This window comes from Pteropus medius, unplaced genomic scaffold, assembly GCF_902729225.1.
Source record: "Pteropus medius unplaced genomic scaffold, Ma_sr-lr_union100, whole genome shotgun sequence".
Classification (NCBI taxonomy): Eukaryota; Metazoa; Chordata; class Mammalia; order Chiroptera; family Pteropodidae; genus Pteropus; species Pteropus medius.
In genome coordinates this window covers 9,636,884-9,654,784 of record NW_024352785.1, presented here as the reverse complement: position 1 = coordinate 9,654,784, position 17,901 = coordinate 9,636,884, and the positions used below count along the sequence as shown (strand labels likewise).

The 17,901-nt window shown below is 34.5% G+C and overlaps 1 protein-coding gene across 2 annotated transcripts in view; it reads left to right on the top strand.

The window, feature by feature from the left end:
• The window catches only part of PGGT1B (protein geranylgeranyltransferase type I subunit beta), a 42,227-nt gene that overhangs the window by 18,012 nt on the left and 6,314 nt on the right, over positions 1-17,901 (top strand). Inside the window, exons 6-9 of one of the 2 annotated variants that reach the window (XM_039848485.1) lie at positions 4,230-4,275; positions 11,811-11,995; positions 17,014-17,122; positions 17,739-17,895. In XM_039848485.1, coding sequence (XP_039704419.1) covers positions 4,230-4,275; positions 11,811-11,995; positions 17,014-17,122; positions 17,739-17,895 — 497 coding nt within the window. The remainder of the gene's footprint in view (positions 1-4,229; positions 4,276-11,810; positions 11,996-17,013; positions 17,123-17,738; positions 17,896-17,901) is intronic. The other variant, XM_039848486.1, reaches the window with a different exon arrangement.

Genomic DNA, 17,901 nt, shown 5'->3' with positions numbered 1-17,901 from the left:
ATTGTAAGATATTTGGAGAGTAAGTAACTATCCTGTCCATCAAACTTTTATCCATTAGTGTTAGTATACATTGATGATTTTCTAGCCCTATAATTCCTCCTATAACTATCGATTGAAATTCTACCATTAGCAAAAGCTTTCCCTTTGCCGCCATCAATCTGTTTCACTATGGACACTAGATTCTTGTTTTATTCAAGGTTATTGTCTGTTACTATCATTTTGTATTTTGATACTCAGATTATCCCAGGTGGTCAGTGAGAACCCCTTCAAGAAGGCTTTTGTGCCCTTTTGACATATCCTCTTCATTCTTTGAGCATCTCCTTGCTTTTTGCCATAAGATATTTCTGGGTGCATCTTTTACTTTCCCAGCCTCAGCTCTGGAATCAGTCATTTGTTAAAGGAGCCCTGTTCTTATTGGAGGGTGGTGTTTAGAAACTAGGATTTGGACACTGGATGTGCCCATTGATGTTGGGATATCATTGCTTATAGCCCCTCTCTCAGCAGACAGAGCTAGGAAATGTATATATCTATGCATGTATACACAGACACCCGTCCCCCCAAACACTTAATACATCTATGTCTGTTTCTGTGTCTGTCTATCTAGATATTAAAAACTATGAGTCCATACTAATACCTCAAATTTCAGTCCAACATCACAAGATTCATTTTAACCTTCCTCTTTTCATTTATAACTCCATTCTCTGACAGTGACAAATGTTGCTCCATTACCTAGAGTAATTATTTTTGTTTAGAGCTTGAGGATATATATTCAAAATATTATATTTAAATACTTGGTTTACTTTTATTTTACCTACTTTAGTCTGTTTACTATTTATTTGAAATACAACCAAATTTGTTTCTGTTTGGATTCCATTTTAGGATTCCCCCATGCACACACTTTATTGATTTTAATATATTTAATATGGGGAATATTAACCTGGTTCTGAAAGTCACAACTGTACAAAAAGGTATATTCAGAGATGTGCAACTGACAACGGCCTCCTCTCCTTTTTACCACCCTCCTTCCTAACCACATATTTACCACCTTATTCCTGTTCATTGTATGGGTAACCATTCTCATTAGTGTTTGGTTTGTCTTCTTTTTGATAAGCAGATATGTATATTTTTATTTCCCCTTCATTTTTTTTTTTTTTACTCAAAAGATAGCATACCATAAATACTTTTTTCAGTTAATAATATAGCTTGAAAATTCTTCCATATCAAGTCATAGAGGTTTTCCTCTTTTTTTATGTAATAGTATTTCATTGTGTACAAGTGCCATAGTTTTTTCAACTTTTTAATATATAGAATACATATTTTCCAAATACAAACAGTGTTGAAATGAACAGACTTCTGCATACATGTTGACATATTTTTTGAGATATATCTTCATATAATTCCTAGTAGTGGAATTGCTTGATCCAAAGATAAGTGCATATTTAATATTATTAAATATTGCCCATTTTCTCTCCAAAAAGTATAGGCCAGTTTATATTTTCACCAGTACATGAGAATGCCTATTTCCACACAGCCTTGCCAATGGAGTGTGTTGTTGTACTTTGGTTTTTACAATCTGCTGGGTAAAAAGTGATATCTCAGTGTATTTTTAATTTGCATTTATTTTACTTTGAGTAACCATTTTCTTAACTCCAGGACAGTATAACAAAGAGACAGGCCAGTTTTAGCCTGCCATCCCTGCTTTGCTGACACCTACTTCAAGTCCATTATTTTGCTTTTTTCTTTATCCAGTTTTGTGTATGTTCTTTTTGCTTATCTTTCATTTCAACCACTTTCTGACTATTTTTACTACTTTGTCTCATTATTATTCTCTTGCGGTTTCAGCTTTTCTTTAATGTCCCTAATTATCTTTTCATTTGAAACTGTTACTGTTTAGGCATCTTGTAATTCAGTCTTCATTTCTCAGTTTATTTTGTCTTTTTCTTCCCTTTCTTTTTTGAAACCATTTAACTTTATTTCTTCGTACTATTTATCCTTTTCTGTTTTTCATTTTTAATTTCCTTTTTGTATTTCCAAATGCTTGTTTGAGGATATGTAATTGAGTTTGGGGTGCTGTATTACAGTTTTCTTCTGCTTTATCACTGTTTTTGGAAGTGGAGGAAGATTTTCATATACTAAGATGTTTTCAGTCTGATTGCTGTGTTTTCATCTGTTACTTTGTATAGATTGTCCTTTTCTGTTTAGTTATTTAGTGTATTATTTTTCTTACAAGAATTCCTAGTTTGAGTACCTTCTTTTCAATGCAAAGAAAACAAAGTTTTGTTTCTTTAATGAATGTGGCGGGGTAGTGTTTAGTGGAGTAAGGGTTTTGAGTTCTGTGTTTTTTCTTATGAGAGGTTTTCTTTTGTTTCCCAGTTATCTAAATTTTGCTCTTTTGAGTTTTCCTTTATTACCTGATCTTCAAAGAGCCTTTCTCTTTTTTTAACTGTCTTCACCAGAGTTATGCCCTTTGCATACTACCGCTTTGACTTGTAAATTCTTAAGATCCTTCCTTATAGTCAGTACTCAGTTTTAGCAGAACTGTTCAGTTCAGGCAGTGCTCGCTTTGCATGGTATTGCCAGACTATAATGATGACCGTGCAAGCAGAAATGATGCACAGTGATCTTAATCATCATCGGGAAACATTGCTATTGTTCTATGACCTTTACAATTTTTTGCCAAAACATTAAAATCTCTTTTACTATCAGTTATAAATGTACAGAGAATTTTTAATGGTAAAACCAATATTTATTTAGTACACTGTCATTTAAAATATTAGCAGTATTGAGAATTAAAGTGTTTTCTTTGTAAAAAATTATCGAGTCATTTGAATAGTGCCTTGCTTCTTCTCATTATATAACTTACAATATGGAGCAAGCATCTTTCCTGTCTTGATAAATGATCATACTTCTTTCAGTATTTGTATCAGCTTCCAACATTTTATCCTTCGCATCTTCATTGTTGTACGGTATCTCTGAGAGTTCCTTTTATGTGGTTTTTTCCAGCATCACTTCTCTAGAATACCTTCATTCTTTTCATCACAACTACTTTCCTCATCCATGTAGATATTTGCCTTCACTTAGTTCTTCTGTCTGCTTATATAGTCTCAAATAGCAGCACTGTCAGCATTCCCATGATCAGCTGTTTCTTCTACAACTCCGTTTGAACTCGGTTTCACTTCCACTATTACTGCTTTTCATTTCCTTACTTCTCTTTCATCTTTGGTGGCCACTCTCATAACCTCTTTTGGTTATGCCTTTGTAAATCATCATGTGGATTTATCACTAAGAGTCAACACAACCACACACTTTGCTATCTCTGCGTGAACTGAATAAAATGTTCAGTGACAATTCACTAACAGACTTTGAAAAGGATGATGCGATTAGTCATTTGTCTTGATGCAGTGATTTGTGGACTGAGAGGCCAAAAGTAAGTTTATATGTTATGCAGTTGCTCATAGTTAATATATTGTGGTTACTGAAATTTGAACCATGTTGTGTTATTTAAGCCATGGCACTTGGAATGTGTACATATTGGAACTGTGCAAAGCAAGAACTGCCTATATTTCACACTTGGGGTAGACTCAATCTCAGATCTGCCATTAGCGCCCCACCTCTCTCTTCCTCACGATTTTTCAGATTGTCCTTGCTCTCTGCAAAAGTGTGTCAGGAGTGTGAGAGACGGCTTGCTGGGATTTGATGTTTCTTTTTCTATAGACAGGTAATTTGAAGCTTGAGCATGTCTTCCAGCTTTGCTTAGGTTTCATTTTTCTGTCGTTGTATTGTTCTTATTCTATTTTGATTTTGTAGAAATGTGGGGAGATTCCTGTTTAGGTAGACACCATTATCCTCACTACCCAAAAGCCTCAAAATAGATTTGTTTCATGTTTATAATGTTTTATAAGTATGAAATCCTTATATTTTCCTTAAATTCATACATTCTTGCAAGTGGGAAGGGAATAAGGGTTGGGCCTTTTTATGAGTAGAAATTGAATAGGTGCCATCTTTGAACAGTCTGTTCTCAGAATGTGCCTGATGTTTGCATTTAGTAATTTGATGTGAGTAAGACAAAGATCAGGTACTTGAAAATGCTTACATCTGCTTCTTTGTGAGAAAGAGTGAATAATTTGGAAGATATAAAGGAGAAATAAAATTAGATCAAGAGACAAAAAATTAGCATAATGACAACTTATTATTTCCTTGTTAAACTGAATCATGTTTTTCTTTTTCAGTCTTATGACAATGGGTTGGCACAGGGAGCTGGACTTGAATCTCATGGTAAGGCATCTTAAAATAAATGAACATGTAATTTCTTTTGTTTCTTTAAATAACATCATGATATCTTTAACATGGAGTACCTCAGAAGTTTATCTCGATCCTTGGTGCAGCCTGGTAATCTTCTTTCTTATTTCTGTCTTTTGACACCATTGTGCTAATTTGAACCTCTTCTGTGTCAGTAATCATTTATAGATTATTCAGACCAGAATGTTTATATAATATTTTCTAATAATCTTTTCAAGTATTAACTGCATGAAGATATCTCAGAATAATTTCTTAAGACAATTTTAGAAAACAGCAGGTTTTCTTCTTTGGCTTAACACTAAAAGGCTAGATGCAGAATATTAAATGTGAAAATTTTTTTATTTATCTTCCTTAATATAATTATCCTAAGTCGGTCTCATAAAATATTTTGCTGCATAGCATTTGTTCACTATATACAAGTGTATATATGTTCAGTCTTTTCACATTTTCCCCACTTTTGGCAGAACCAGAATAGATAATAGTCACTTAGTTTGTCAGCACATCAGTAGCCTTATTAACTCTTTCAAATTGAATAGTTCCATGTAGAAGTAAATAAGCTTCCAGGTTCCTCTTTTAAAAAGAAAGAGGCCCAAACCAAGGATCCTCTCTGAGTAGACTCCTCTTCATCACAGCAGGGGTTTTTGTTTGTTTGTTTGTTTTTGTGCTCACCTGTTGTGTCCATCCTTATGCTAGTGATAGAGTGGAAAGAACAGAACAGATCAATATTCAGGTTTTATCCCTGATACCAGCTGTGTGACTTTGGCTCCTCACATAATCTCTCAGGGTTTCCTCACCAACAGAGTAGAAATAATTATATCTCTTTTTTTTGAGATTGTTGTTAGGATTATAAGAGCTGTGGGGTAAAGTGGTTTCTAATCTATAAAACATGTATAAAAAAATATTTTAACATATTTCTCTACCCCATATCCTTATATTTCCCCTGGAACCTTGTCCTGTAAGGTATCTCCTCCCTCACATCTTTACTCCTTCCTTCAGTGTAGGTATTTGTAAAGTATGTGTCACTAAGGCATATATAGAAGACAGTCTTTGACTTCTGAGGCCATACTGTAATTAGGACACCATAATTCTTGTGTCTGCCTGAGTCTATATGAGATTGGGGGTGGGGCACGCTGGCAATAGCAGTTATGTCACTGGTCATCACTACTCGGTAACAAAGGATATACTCGTAGTTGCACAAATAGGAAATCTGGCATTTGTAAGGATTTCTGAGAAGACAGGGTCTATTACTCGCTGTTGTAAAGGGTGTTAATGGGCACTCTGGCTGAGGTGACACCTCACCAGTATAGGAGACCTATGGGACAGACAGTGTTGTTCCCAAGAAGTTGGGATTACGTTCTCTGGGATGTGAAACAGAGAGGGCTGCTCAAACATGATATTCTCTGAGGGATCCTGTTAGGAAAAAAGTCTTGCTGAGTCATGTAGATAATGATTTTGAGTCAGTATGACTTGAGTAGGATTGTACCCTTGAAGAGCATCAGTGATAGACTGCGATTCCTGCCAAGCTTACATCCTCCTTTCATCTCTAATTTGGCTTGGTAGGTTTAAGGCCTAAGCCTTAAAAGAGGGCTTCCTAATCAGTGTCACAGTATATTGTTGTACTACAAATGGGTTCTAAGTGTGCTAAGCTATTGCTCCCTCAGCCTTTGTGGCAGCCAAGTGAGACTTGTGTATCTGGAGCCCCTGCTAAGGTGGCCTCTGGCCAGGAGCATCCCCCTGAGGGCACCCCAGTATGCTCTAAGAATATCAGATGTTCTTTGTGTGCTGTAAGGTTAGATATGCTGAGAAGTACTACTCTGGAGGACTTTGGTATAGCCTTCCTTCCCTGTCTTATTTTATCACTATCTACACTGGCAAGTAAAACCTTTTCTTAAAAAGTAGCCCTTCAGTTTTGCTACCCTGTAAAGTCATTGTGTTCTCTCTTTTTCTTCTTTCTATTGTTAATCTTTTTAGAATAGTGGTCCAAATATACTATTTGCCCTTTTACACGGATGGGTTGTTCTTTAATTTTCTTTGTAAGCCTTTAGCAATTTAGGAAGTTACTCAAGTCATGAATGATCTGTAATTCAAATCCAAGGTCTTTCATTCCTCATCTTCTATTTATTGAAGCATTTAAAGCTGTTAACTTCTCCCCCTTCTTTCTTGAAACAGCACATTCCTCTTGTCCTGCTTCCTGACAAATTGTTTCTGTCTCCTTCATCATTTGTGTTTTTTCCTCTGACCTCTTTACCTCAGCCCAACTTTATTCTTTACTGGGAATAGTTCATCTTTCTAAATCTCAGGGCTTTTGTACTTGCTGTTCTTTGTATAGAATCTTTCACCGCTAATCCTAGCATATACCTGTTTTTTGGGTGGGTGGGTGGGTGGGTGTGTGTGTGTGTGTGTGTGTGTGTGTGTGTGTGTGTGTGTGTTGACATACTTTACGTCCTAGCTCAAATGCTAGTTTTGGATAAGCCCCCTATTTAAAGTTGCAAATCACCCACGTAAACACCCCCTATTTAGAATCTGAAACCAACCATATACATACACCCTGTTCCCTATCCCCGCTTCTGGCTTTTTCTCCATATCACTTATATTTTAGCTATTTGTTTATTATCTCTCTCTCCTCACATAATGTAAACCTCATGAGAACAGAGATTTGGGCCTGTTTTATTCACTCTTGTATCCCCACACCTATTACATATGTGGCACATGGTTGAATGAACCAACAGCCAGTTCTTTGTCAATCATCCTGGTGTTGATGGTACCCAAGCTATGTTTCCAAACGTACTGTTGCTTCTGAACTGCATACTTTCTTTCCATCTGCCCGCCAGGCATATGTACCTTGCTGTCACTTCAGCATCTCAAGCTGCACATGTTTAAAATAATTGCTTTCCTCTTTTCTTTCTCCCAAGCCTGTTCTTGTTATTCAGGAATGTGGAACTACTGCTGCTACTGCTGCCAGATCTACTGATTTTTTAAGAGAAGCCAGAAATCCAGAATTTTGAGTGTTTAATCTCTTGTTCTGTTTTTGTTTTTCACCACTTTTCCCCCATAGGTTACCAGTTTATAATCTTTCATCCATAGACCAAAAGGAAAAGAATTTATTAAGCAGCTGCTCTGTGCCAGCTACCATTTAGTCTCATTTAATCTTCGCACCAGCCCTCTGAGAGTAGGAATCTTTGTATTTTGGCTAGAGAAGCAAAACCACTGTGAATATTAAAAAGAATAAGGATTTATTATAAGAATCAGATTTTTCACCACTGTAGAAGAAGATGGAGGAGGAGTATGGCCCTGAAAGAGGTAGTTAGCGGATAGGGAAAAAGTCATTGAGAAGCCCTTCTAAAGTACTGGCACAGGTGAAAAAGTGAGATTTTGCAGGGGAATATGAAAAGCTGGACACATCCAGCTGCCAGTGTGACTGTGATGGAGGAATATGTTGAGGGCTGTTGCCCTGCATCCATTTATGGGCCTGGTGTCACTAGAGCAAGAAGTAATAAGAACTTGGATTCCAAGTGTATAGGAAGAGTAAAGTCAGGCTAGAATCTAGCAGCACCTCTGCCTTTGTTTCTTACCTCCCCTAAAAACAGCCAAGGCAATGGCTGCTACTTCATGTCCACATTATAATTCTTAGAGATTTCTCTAACCTCAGGCCATACAGGTAGTTCTAGCTTAGCCAAGTTATTACAGAACAAAACTACCACAATAAGTATTGTCATTTTACTCAGAGAATTTAAGTAACTTAACTAGAAGGCTCACATATCAGATGTCATAACTCAACTTGCAACCCTGTGCTTGCTCAGCAATACTATTCTGTCCACATTTAAATCCTTTAGTTTAATTTTCCAAATTTGATCCCGTTCCAAACTAGCTTTGTAGATGGCAGATATGAGCAATCTATTCCATTCATTTTAAACTGTAGAAAAAATATATTCTCCAAGTGTTCTTTCATGCCTTTTCACCTCTGGACTTTGCTAATATATTTTTTTTCTTTGCCTGAAATGCTTCCCCTCTACCTACTTTTTCTGTTTCCCTTTTGTTAACCTTCATAGTTTTACCCATCTTTCTATGCCTGGTTCCAGTGTATATTTTCTGTAAAACTTCATTATCCCTTGTCCCCCCTAGCCCAGAGCAATTTCTATATTCCCATAATACTTGTTTCATACCATTTTCATGATACTTATCTCGGTTTACCTTATCTTCTCTGCTAAATTGTAAGCTGATCATGTCTTATTCATGCCTTACTCCATATCCCTCTTGTACATTGTAGTCGTTCAGTAAGTATTTGATGAATCGGTTATCCTGTACCCACTTGCATCCCAAAGCTGAGAAGACTGAATTTGCAACCTGTTCTTCTCTAGTTTGATAATAATCAAGTTTCTTAATGTACTTTTCTTCCTAATTCTGCAGCCTAAATGTTATTTAATGAATTGTTGTTATTATTGTTTTCTTTTTCATTAATCTGCTCTTCTCTAACCACTGCTTATCTTGTAGCCGATTTGTCATTGAAAGTAAACCGGCACCTTGTACCATTCTAGACCATGATCGTGTGATGATTCTATTTATCCTAGTGATTCTTTTATGATAGTACAGTGCATGTGTTTTGGAAGAATTGGATTTTTATGCTTTGCTAGGATTAAAATTATCTTTACTCTCAGGATGCATAATATTAAAGTTCAGATAAATTAATTCGATTCCATGATTCTTTTGAAATATCTCTACTCTTTAATCCAGAAGAGAAATAATAAATTCTTTTGCCTGATTTCATGTAAGCATTCAACTTCTTCGATTGTACCTCACTTTACCCTTTATGATGTTCAGTGTAAAATGATGTACTTATGTTTCTAATTATTTACCTTTCTACTTTAGCTATATGTTTGTTGACCATCTTAAATTATACATTTCAGATCTGGCACCTAGATTCTTTCAGATAATTTGGTATATGCAAATAAATACTAAGAGAATGCTCAAATTTGAGCAGTAAAAACTATGAGAGCAATAAGTTAACTTATAACTGTTAACATGAAGTAAATCATAGCATATAGAACTAGAGTCCGGAACACCTGCTTTAGGTTGTACCTGGAAAAACTGGAGAAAGTTGTTAAGAGAGAACTTCTCTGGTCCCTTCCTGCTGTGATGTTTTATGACAGATATTCTATAAAACTGAAGCATATCACTTTAAGTGACAACCTTTTAGCAATTTCAGATGGAAATATTTCTCTTCTTTGTATGTGCCTTAATATTTTTATTTTTATATGCCTTTGATAAGAAAGGTTATTTTCATACCTTCTTCAGCTAAGGCATTATAAACACAATTTAACCTTTTCTGTATGAATTCAGATTATTACTATAAGAAGTAATTCTTGTATTGTACTTTAATATAATGATGTAATATTCTTGAAGTTTTTTGAAGCCTGTAGGAGTCTTTGATCTAATTGTATTTAACTCCCAAAGAATAGTCTATATGAGTTTTTATGCCTGCTGTTTTATAGTATTCTTAATTTACTTATTGTCAAGACGTTACTTGTCTTTTCTTGCTGTTTCTGTGCCTGCCACTAACACTTCTCTAACATACTGCTTTTAATCCAGGTTTTTGCAACTAGTTTTTTAGGATTTTGTGTAAAACAAGAACCTCTCAGGGGTAAACGTTGGTAAATGAATTTTAGCTTAAAGCATAGACTTTGTAATAAATGTTTTTGACTACCCAGAGCCCAGACTTCAGCAGTTATTATTTTCAGAATCTGGTGATTTGAGCAAAGTAAAGAGCATTTTTACTTTGAATTGTGCCAATTTGCCTTAAAGAATCCTGACAAGTAATTTGGAGAGTAACAATTAAATGCCTCATTTTACCTTTTAGTAGTTAGTTTTAAAGGCAACATACAATTAGAGGCTTTATAGTTAATGATGTTATAATACCTGAAGTCATGGGCAGGTTATCATGAAAGAGAAATTGAAACTAGTGGGTTATTGAAGAAGAAATAAGATTGATAGTTGCTTAATAGAAATTATACTAAAAGGTTATGAGTTCGTTTTTCTTTTTTCTTTTGCTTTTCTATTTTAATTCATTCATCACTAACAGATCTCCCAGAATTGAAAAAAATTCTAAAGATTAGTTCTTACTGACAATAATCCTTTTGATGTGATAGCTGCCTTGAGTTTTCTACAGGGAATGCTCACTTTTCCAGAGAATACATCCAAAATTTGTAACACCAAAAGGAAAGTTACAGGATGAGGAATATTAGGCACTATTTATTTATATAGATGAAATTAACAAAAATTACTAAGTGAAGTTGAAATAAATTGGAAATAGAAGTATTTTCAAACTGGAGTTGACAACAGATAGTGCCAATGGAAAGTATTGTTTCTTTTCTTTATGGAAAAATACAGACTTTTCATTGCCTGAGGAAAATAATCACCTTTGTGAGAATATTGGTTTCCTATTTCTGCTGTAACATTTTACTATGAACTAGGAAGTGTAAATCAACACAAATTTATTCACACCAGAAGTCCGAACTGCAACCTCCAGAGCCAAAATCAAGACGTCAACAGGGCTGGTTCCTTCTGGAGGCTCCAGGAGACAATCTGGTTTTTTGCCTCTTCCAGCTTCTGGTGGCTGCCACCATTCCCAGACTTGTCACATCACTCCAATCTCTACTTCCATAGTCACGTTGCCTCCTCTTTCTGTAGTTTAATCTCCCTCTGCCGCCTCCTCTTTCTGTAGTTTAATCTCCCTCTGCCACCTCTTATGAAGACACTTGTGGTTACATTTAGCGCCCATCCAGGTAATCCAGGATAATCTCTGCATCTCAGGATCCTTAACTTAATCGCATTTGCAGTTTCTTTTGCCATATACATAACATGCACTCGTTCTAGGGATTAGGACTTGGATATCGTTGGGGGAGGACATTAGTCTCCTGCAGTGAGTATAGGTACTCACTGTGCATCTGCTTCCAGCTGCAGATTTCTTCTCCCCTACCCCCACACACACTGTCTCCTTCTCCCTTCACTCAAATTTTTTTTTCCTTAAATTACTTAAGCCGACTAAGTGTCATCTCTGCATACCAGCTTCCAGCTTGTTTATGTTATATGTGAAAATTAGGCTGACGGAATCTCACTGCATAAGCAATAGACTGTCTTTAAGGGAATAAAAATCAGACTCAGGTGGTAGAGTACTAGAAAGAGAATAGTAATCCTTCATTTTAGTTTCAACTCCGTCATTAACCGTATAATTTTGAACAAGTTTCTTAATATCCCCAGGCCTTACTTATTTTTATAAGTAAAATGTTTTTTTTAGCTTTAAATTATTTTAAGTTCTTTACGATTTCATCAAATTAATATTGAAGACTTCATTGCTTAATGGTTATTTAAAATTATAATTGTCTTGTAAATTTAAATTACTTTTATTTCACTTTTTCTAGAATTATATAACCATATTTTTTTCCCTCCAACCATTTTATATTATTTTCCTAGGCATCTGATTTGAAGTTTAAAGTATTACGTGTTTTGATTAACAGGAGGATCAACTTTTTGTGGCATTGCATCACTGTGTCTCATGGATAAACTAGAAGAAGTTTTTTCAGAAAAAGAGTTGAACAGGATAAAGAGGTGGTGTATAATGAGGCAACAAAATGGTTATCATGGAAGACCAAATAAGCCTGTAGACACCTGTTACTCTTTTTGGGTGGGAGCAACTCTAAAGGTAAGAGAAATAATAAAAATGAGAAACCTATACTCTAATATAAACTGTGTTTATATTAACCAAAAGGATTTGGTCTCTGTAATGTTCATTAAATATTGTTAGATTTAGGCTACTAAGTTTTTCCTGTAGCTCTGGCAAAACTAGTCTCTTTATGGTTTTTCCATAGAATTCGGTTATTTGTTGTACTACTTGAAAATTTTCATTCTTATAACACTCAAGTGGTTTAGAACCTAGATAAGAAAGTAGGTATAAGGTCATAAAAAACTTGGTACTGAAACCATCCTGTTGTCCATCTAGAACAGATATCTGTCTGAACATATCAGTACAGATTTTATGGGAAAATATTAATTTTAAAAGATAAACCATAAGCCATTCCTTTAAAAATCAGTTAAGGCTTTCTTTTTTATATTAATTTATTTATGTAAACCTTCTGAAATGTATTGATATATTCATATATTTTTCACAATTTCTACTACGTTTCAATATACCTATCTCCATAAGGTTATTAGCCACTAAATACTCACAAGTTTCCTCTATCTTTTTTTCCTCTATCTTAAAATTGCTTTTTCACCTTTAAAAACTTATCATCTAGTTCTGATATTCTGGAATCTAAAAACAAATTATGGAAAATTTCATAATTTTAATTATGGAAAATTTCATATATTCAGAAATAGGGGGACTAATGTATAATGAACTCCCATATACCTATCAACCAATCTCAACAGTTTTCATCCCAAAGCCAGCCTTCCTGAACGTCCATACTCTTACCTACTTCTCTCCCCCTCACCGTATTATTTTAAGGCAAATGCCAGACACAACTTTTATATTACCTGGAATTGTTCAGTATAATCACTAAATGAAAATACTATTTTAAAAAACAGAACTGTAGTATCATTATCACGTCTAAAGATCAGCCATAATTCCTTATTATTACTTAACATCCAGTCAGTGATGATGTATATTTCCTGTTGAATCACATCAAGAGGGGTATAATCTCTGGTTGTCTCCCTTTTGGCCAGAGGGCTGCAGAATTGTCAAACCCGATTTAATTCATTATTAAGTCATCAGCTTTTTCTTTTTTTTTTTAATGGTGGTAAAATATACATCGTATTTATCAGTTTAACTATTTGTAAGTATACAAGTCAGTGGCATTAATTACATTCATGGTGTTGCGTAGCCATTGCCACTATCTGTACCCAAAAGTTTTTCATCATTGGGTGTCAGATGGGTACAGGATTTATTGAGGCGATCACTTCATAACGTAAAGAAAAGGTGTTTTTTTCATCATCCTCAACGTAAAATATGTACTCATTGAAAGATAACTCTCCTTTCTTTCCTCCTTCCAGCCCCTGATAACCTCTACTCCACTTTCTGTCTCTATTCTAGATGTGTCATATAAATGGAATCATATGTGTCCTTCTTTGTCTGCTTGTTTCACTTAGTATAATGTTCTCAAAATCCATTCATGTTGTAGCATGTATCAAAATTGTATTCTTTGTTATGGCTGAGTAATACTCTGTTGTATGTGTGTACCACATTTTGTTTATCCATTTACCTGTTAATGGACACTTGGGTCATTTCCACCTTTTGGTTATTGTGAATAAGGTGGCTATATAGTCCATAATGTAGTAACTATGTATAGTGTCAGATGGTTATTAGACTTATTGGGGTGAACACTCTGTAAGATATATAAATGTCTAATCACTATGTTGTACACTTGAAACTAACAGAATATTGTGTGTCAATTATAACTGAAAAATAATCTTGTGCCATTTATAACAAAAATAATTTTTTATAGAATTATGGCTGTGAATGTTAATGTACAAATATCAGTTCAGGTCCCTGCTTACATTTCTTCCGAATTACATATTCTCTTTAACTTTTTGAGGAACCACAGACTTCAACAACAGCTGTACCATTTTACATTCCCACTAGCATTGTATAAGATCTCTGATTTGTCTGCATCTTCACCACTTGTTTTTTAATAGACATTCTAATAGGTGTGAAGCAGTATCTCATTGTGTTTTGATTTGCATTTCCCTAATGATTAGTGATATTGAGCATCTTTTGATGTGCTCATTGGCCACCTGTACATCTTCTTTGGAGAAATGTCTATTCAAGTCTTTTGCACATTTTTTAATCAGGTTGTTTATTTTCTTATTGTTGGGTTGTATAAGTTTGTCATGTATTCTGGATATCGATCCCTCATGAAGATATATGATTTGCACATATTTTCTTCCATTTCATTGTTGCCTTTTCACTCTGTTGATAATGTCCTTTGATGCACAGAAATTTTTAATTTTGAAAAAGTCTAATTTATCTTTTTGATAGTCTATTGTTGCCTGTGCTTTTGGTTGTCATAGTCATGAAATCATTGCCAAATCCAATGTCATGAAAATTTACCTCAGTATTTTCTTACAGCAGTTTTAATAGTTTTAGCTCTTGAGTTTAGGTGTTAGATCCAGTTTGAGTAAATTTTTGTGTATGATATAAAGGTCCAGCTTCATTCTTTTGCATATAGATATTCAGCTTTCTCAGTATCATTTGTCGAAAAGACTAGTTTTTACCCATTAAATGATTTTGGCACCCTTGTTTAAAATCAGTGGACCATATAGTTGAGGGTTTATTTCTGAGCTCTCAATTTTATTGGTTCATGTATCTTGTTCCTATGCCAGTACCATACTGTTTTGACTACTATAGCGTTGTAGTAAGTTTTGAAGTCAGAATGTATGAGTCTTCCAACTTTTTTTTTTTTAATTGTTTTGGCTCTTCAGGGCCCCTTGCAATTTCATGTGAATTCGAGGATTGGTTTTCCCATTTCTTACAAAAATGGCTGTTGAAATTTTAAGAGATTGCTTCCAATCTGTAGATCCCTTTGTGTAGTATTGATATTTTAATAATGTTAAGTCTTCCTGTCCATGAGCATGGATGTCTTTCCATTTATTTAGACTTTTAATTTTTTTCAGCAGTATTTTATAGTTTTCAGTATACAAGTGTTTTATTTCCTTGGTTAGATTTAGTCCTAAGTTTTTAATTCTTTTAGGTGCCATTGTAAATTGAATTGCTTTCTTAATTTCCTTTTGGATTGTTTGTTGCTAGTATATAAAAACCTCATCACACTTTTTTTACAGAAAAGTTTAGCAGTCATTGTTGAGATCCATTATGTCATTAGGGGCTGCAAAATGGTGGTAGTCAGTCATTTCTAATTTATTAACTCAGGGTCTTTTATAAGGAGGAATTATGTTACCTTGATTTATAGTTGGTATAGAGAAAAGTGGATAATTCTTTCTCTTAATTTTAATAATATTCGTTCAGTACAGTGAGTTGGTTTCCTAGCAGTCCCTAAAGTTTTCCAATAAAAATAATAGAATTGTAGGCTTTTTTCCCCATTCAGTATCACATATTTTATATGTTTGAATTCATTACATTGGTTTTTTTCATGCTTAAGTTGTCCTATCTTTAGCCAGTAGGAGCCTCTTCAGGTGGACTCTTGGGTCTTTCTAATATGACCTTGTTAACTTTCTAAAGGCAACCATTTTTAAACATTTTTTAAAACTTTAATTCTTGTGGATCAGGGGTCTCCAAGCCCTGGGCCACACAGTAGAAAGTGTGTGGCCAGCGAGCAAAGCTTCATCTGTTTTTGCAGCCGCTCGCATCACTATCATCACCATCTCAGCTCCACCTCAGATCATCGGGCATTAGATTCTCATAGGAGCACCAGTCTCTGGTGCCAAAAAGTTGGGAGACTGCTGTTGTAGATAACTTTAAACAATAATATGATTTCCAGTCTTATCTCCTTTAGACATCTTTGATTCCCAACTATGAAAAAAGTGAAAATTTAACCTCCCTGTTTTTTAATCAGTGTGTGTGTGTGTAGTAGTGTGTGTGTGTGTGTGTGTGTGTGTGTGTGTGTTTTGTTCTGAACCTTTTCTCCTACCTTCTAATTTGGTCAGTTTACTTTTATAATATGAAATTAGGTAACATTCATATTTTGTATAGTAACAATAACAAAATTTTAGGCTTCACTTTAGGTTGTTTCTAAAATTTAAAAATCAGCAATCACTTATTATGACCATGAAAATACTGTTTATTGCTGAATTAAGTATAGTGTTAAAATTACAATTTCTTTTTTGTAATGTCCTACGTGCCACTTGATGGAATATGTTTCCAGCATCAGGATTTCTTTGTTTTCTATTTATTAAATCAAACTGAATGAGTAAGTTTGTTTCTTGTTTGTATCATAACCTTTTCATTGGTTTTGTTTTTATTTTTTGAGAAATAATGCTTTTTCATTAACCATTGATATCTTCTGTGGCTCTCTGCTTCATGAACACACTTTCAACTGCTTTTTGTCTTATAGAAATTTCTTGAACTTTCTTGTCTGCTGCTCACTCCTCCCTTCTCTTTACAGTTTTATTTATTCTTTATTTTTTTCTATTTAATAGGCTCTTGAGAGAGAAGACTAATACATATCCTAAACCTTTAAGCTACATGATTTCTATGCTAAAATTATATTTGCCTCACCTTTTATCTTTCCTAATTAAAGAGCTGTAATGTTTTTACTATTCTCAAACCTGTTTCTAGCATCTGGTTAATAATTTTTGTTGCCTTTTTTTTTTTTTTTTTTTAAGTATTTTTAGTTCTGGTTACTATGAGTTTGTAACTAGTAGCTCAGAAGCTTATCTTAAGAATTAAAATATGAGTAGATAAAATTGTACTTTTTAAAATGACCAAATATAAGTTGAACAGATTGGGGAAGTTGTGTCTTGAACCTAGCTAAATGTGGAAGCATGGTTCAAAAGAAGGAGACAATGAGTGGGTCAAGAAAAGGAGAGTAGATTAGATAAAATAATAAAAAAACAATAATGTGGTTGACTGATTTTAAGTGCTCAAGTCCCCAGAAGCTTGCTCTGAAAGCCTTAGCCAGAGAAAAAAATATGTAAATGATACCTGAAAATTGAGTCCATGGTCGGTAGAAAGTTTTGTGTCAGTAAATTTATATTTGTTATGTATTTCAGCTTCTGAAAATTTTCCAATACACTAACTTTGAGAAAAATAGAAATTACATCTTATCAACTCAAGATCGCCTTGTAGGGGGATTTGCCAAGTGGCCAGATAGTCATCCAGGTAATTTATTTTTCGTATAAATGCAGAACAACTTTTGTTTATTTTTTGACCAGACCTTCAAGCATCATTGTCAGGTCAGATGATAGAAAATTTAATGGTAGTTGTAAACTTAGGGTGTTTGGGGTATAAAAGGAGGATTTGATTATCAAGATGTATTGGTATAGTTTGCATTTTTTTTCCTAACATTTCATTTAGCAATGTTTTATTTCATTAGAAGAAGTAAGGAAGATAGTCTGAATAAGCCATTTCCAAATTAGAGAATCATCTGGTCCATCCAAAATCTTTAGGCTTAAATCAAAAATCTCAAATCCTGATTACAGGTATCCCTTACTGTCCAGACTTTTGCTCTCAGAATGTTGGCAGATTCAGGATATTTTTTTAGATGAATACTTTGCTATCTGAACTCTCACTGTTCACTATTTAAAACTTGGGAGCCAAACAGATTCAGACAATATGATGTTCCATGTTTTCCAAACTCAAGAACGGTAGACGTGAAGAGCAAAGGATTCTTGTAGTTCATAAGTACTTTAAATGGGTTCTTGAGAAATAATGAATGATTTGTATTAATAATGACATTTCTTCAAAATATGTGAATAATTCTATTTCCCCAATTCAGACCTCATTCCAAGCTACATACTCCAGTATAACACTAGCTGCTCAGTAACAACATGGATGCCATCTACAGGCCCCTTAGATCTAGCCTGCCTACTGAACTCATTATCTCCATGCTCTACCTGGCCTCAAAACTTCAGTGGCACTAGACCCAAGTCCAGGCCTAG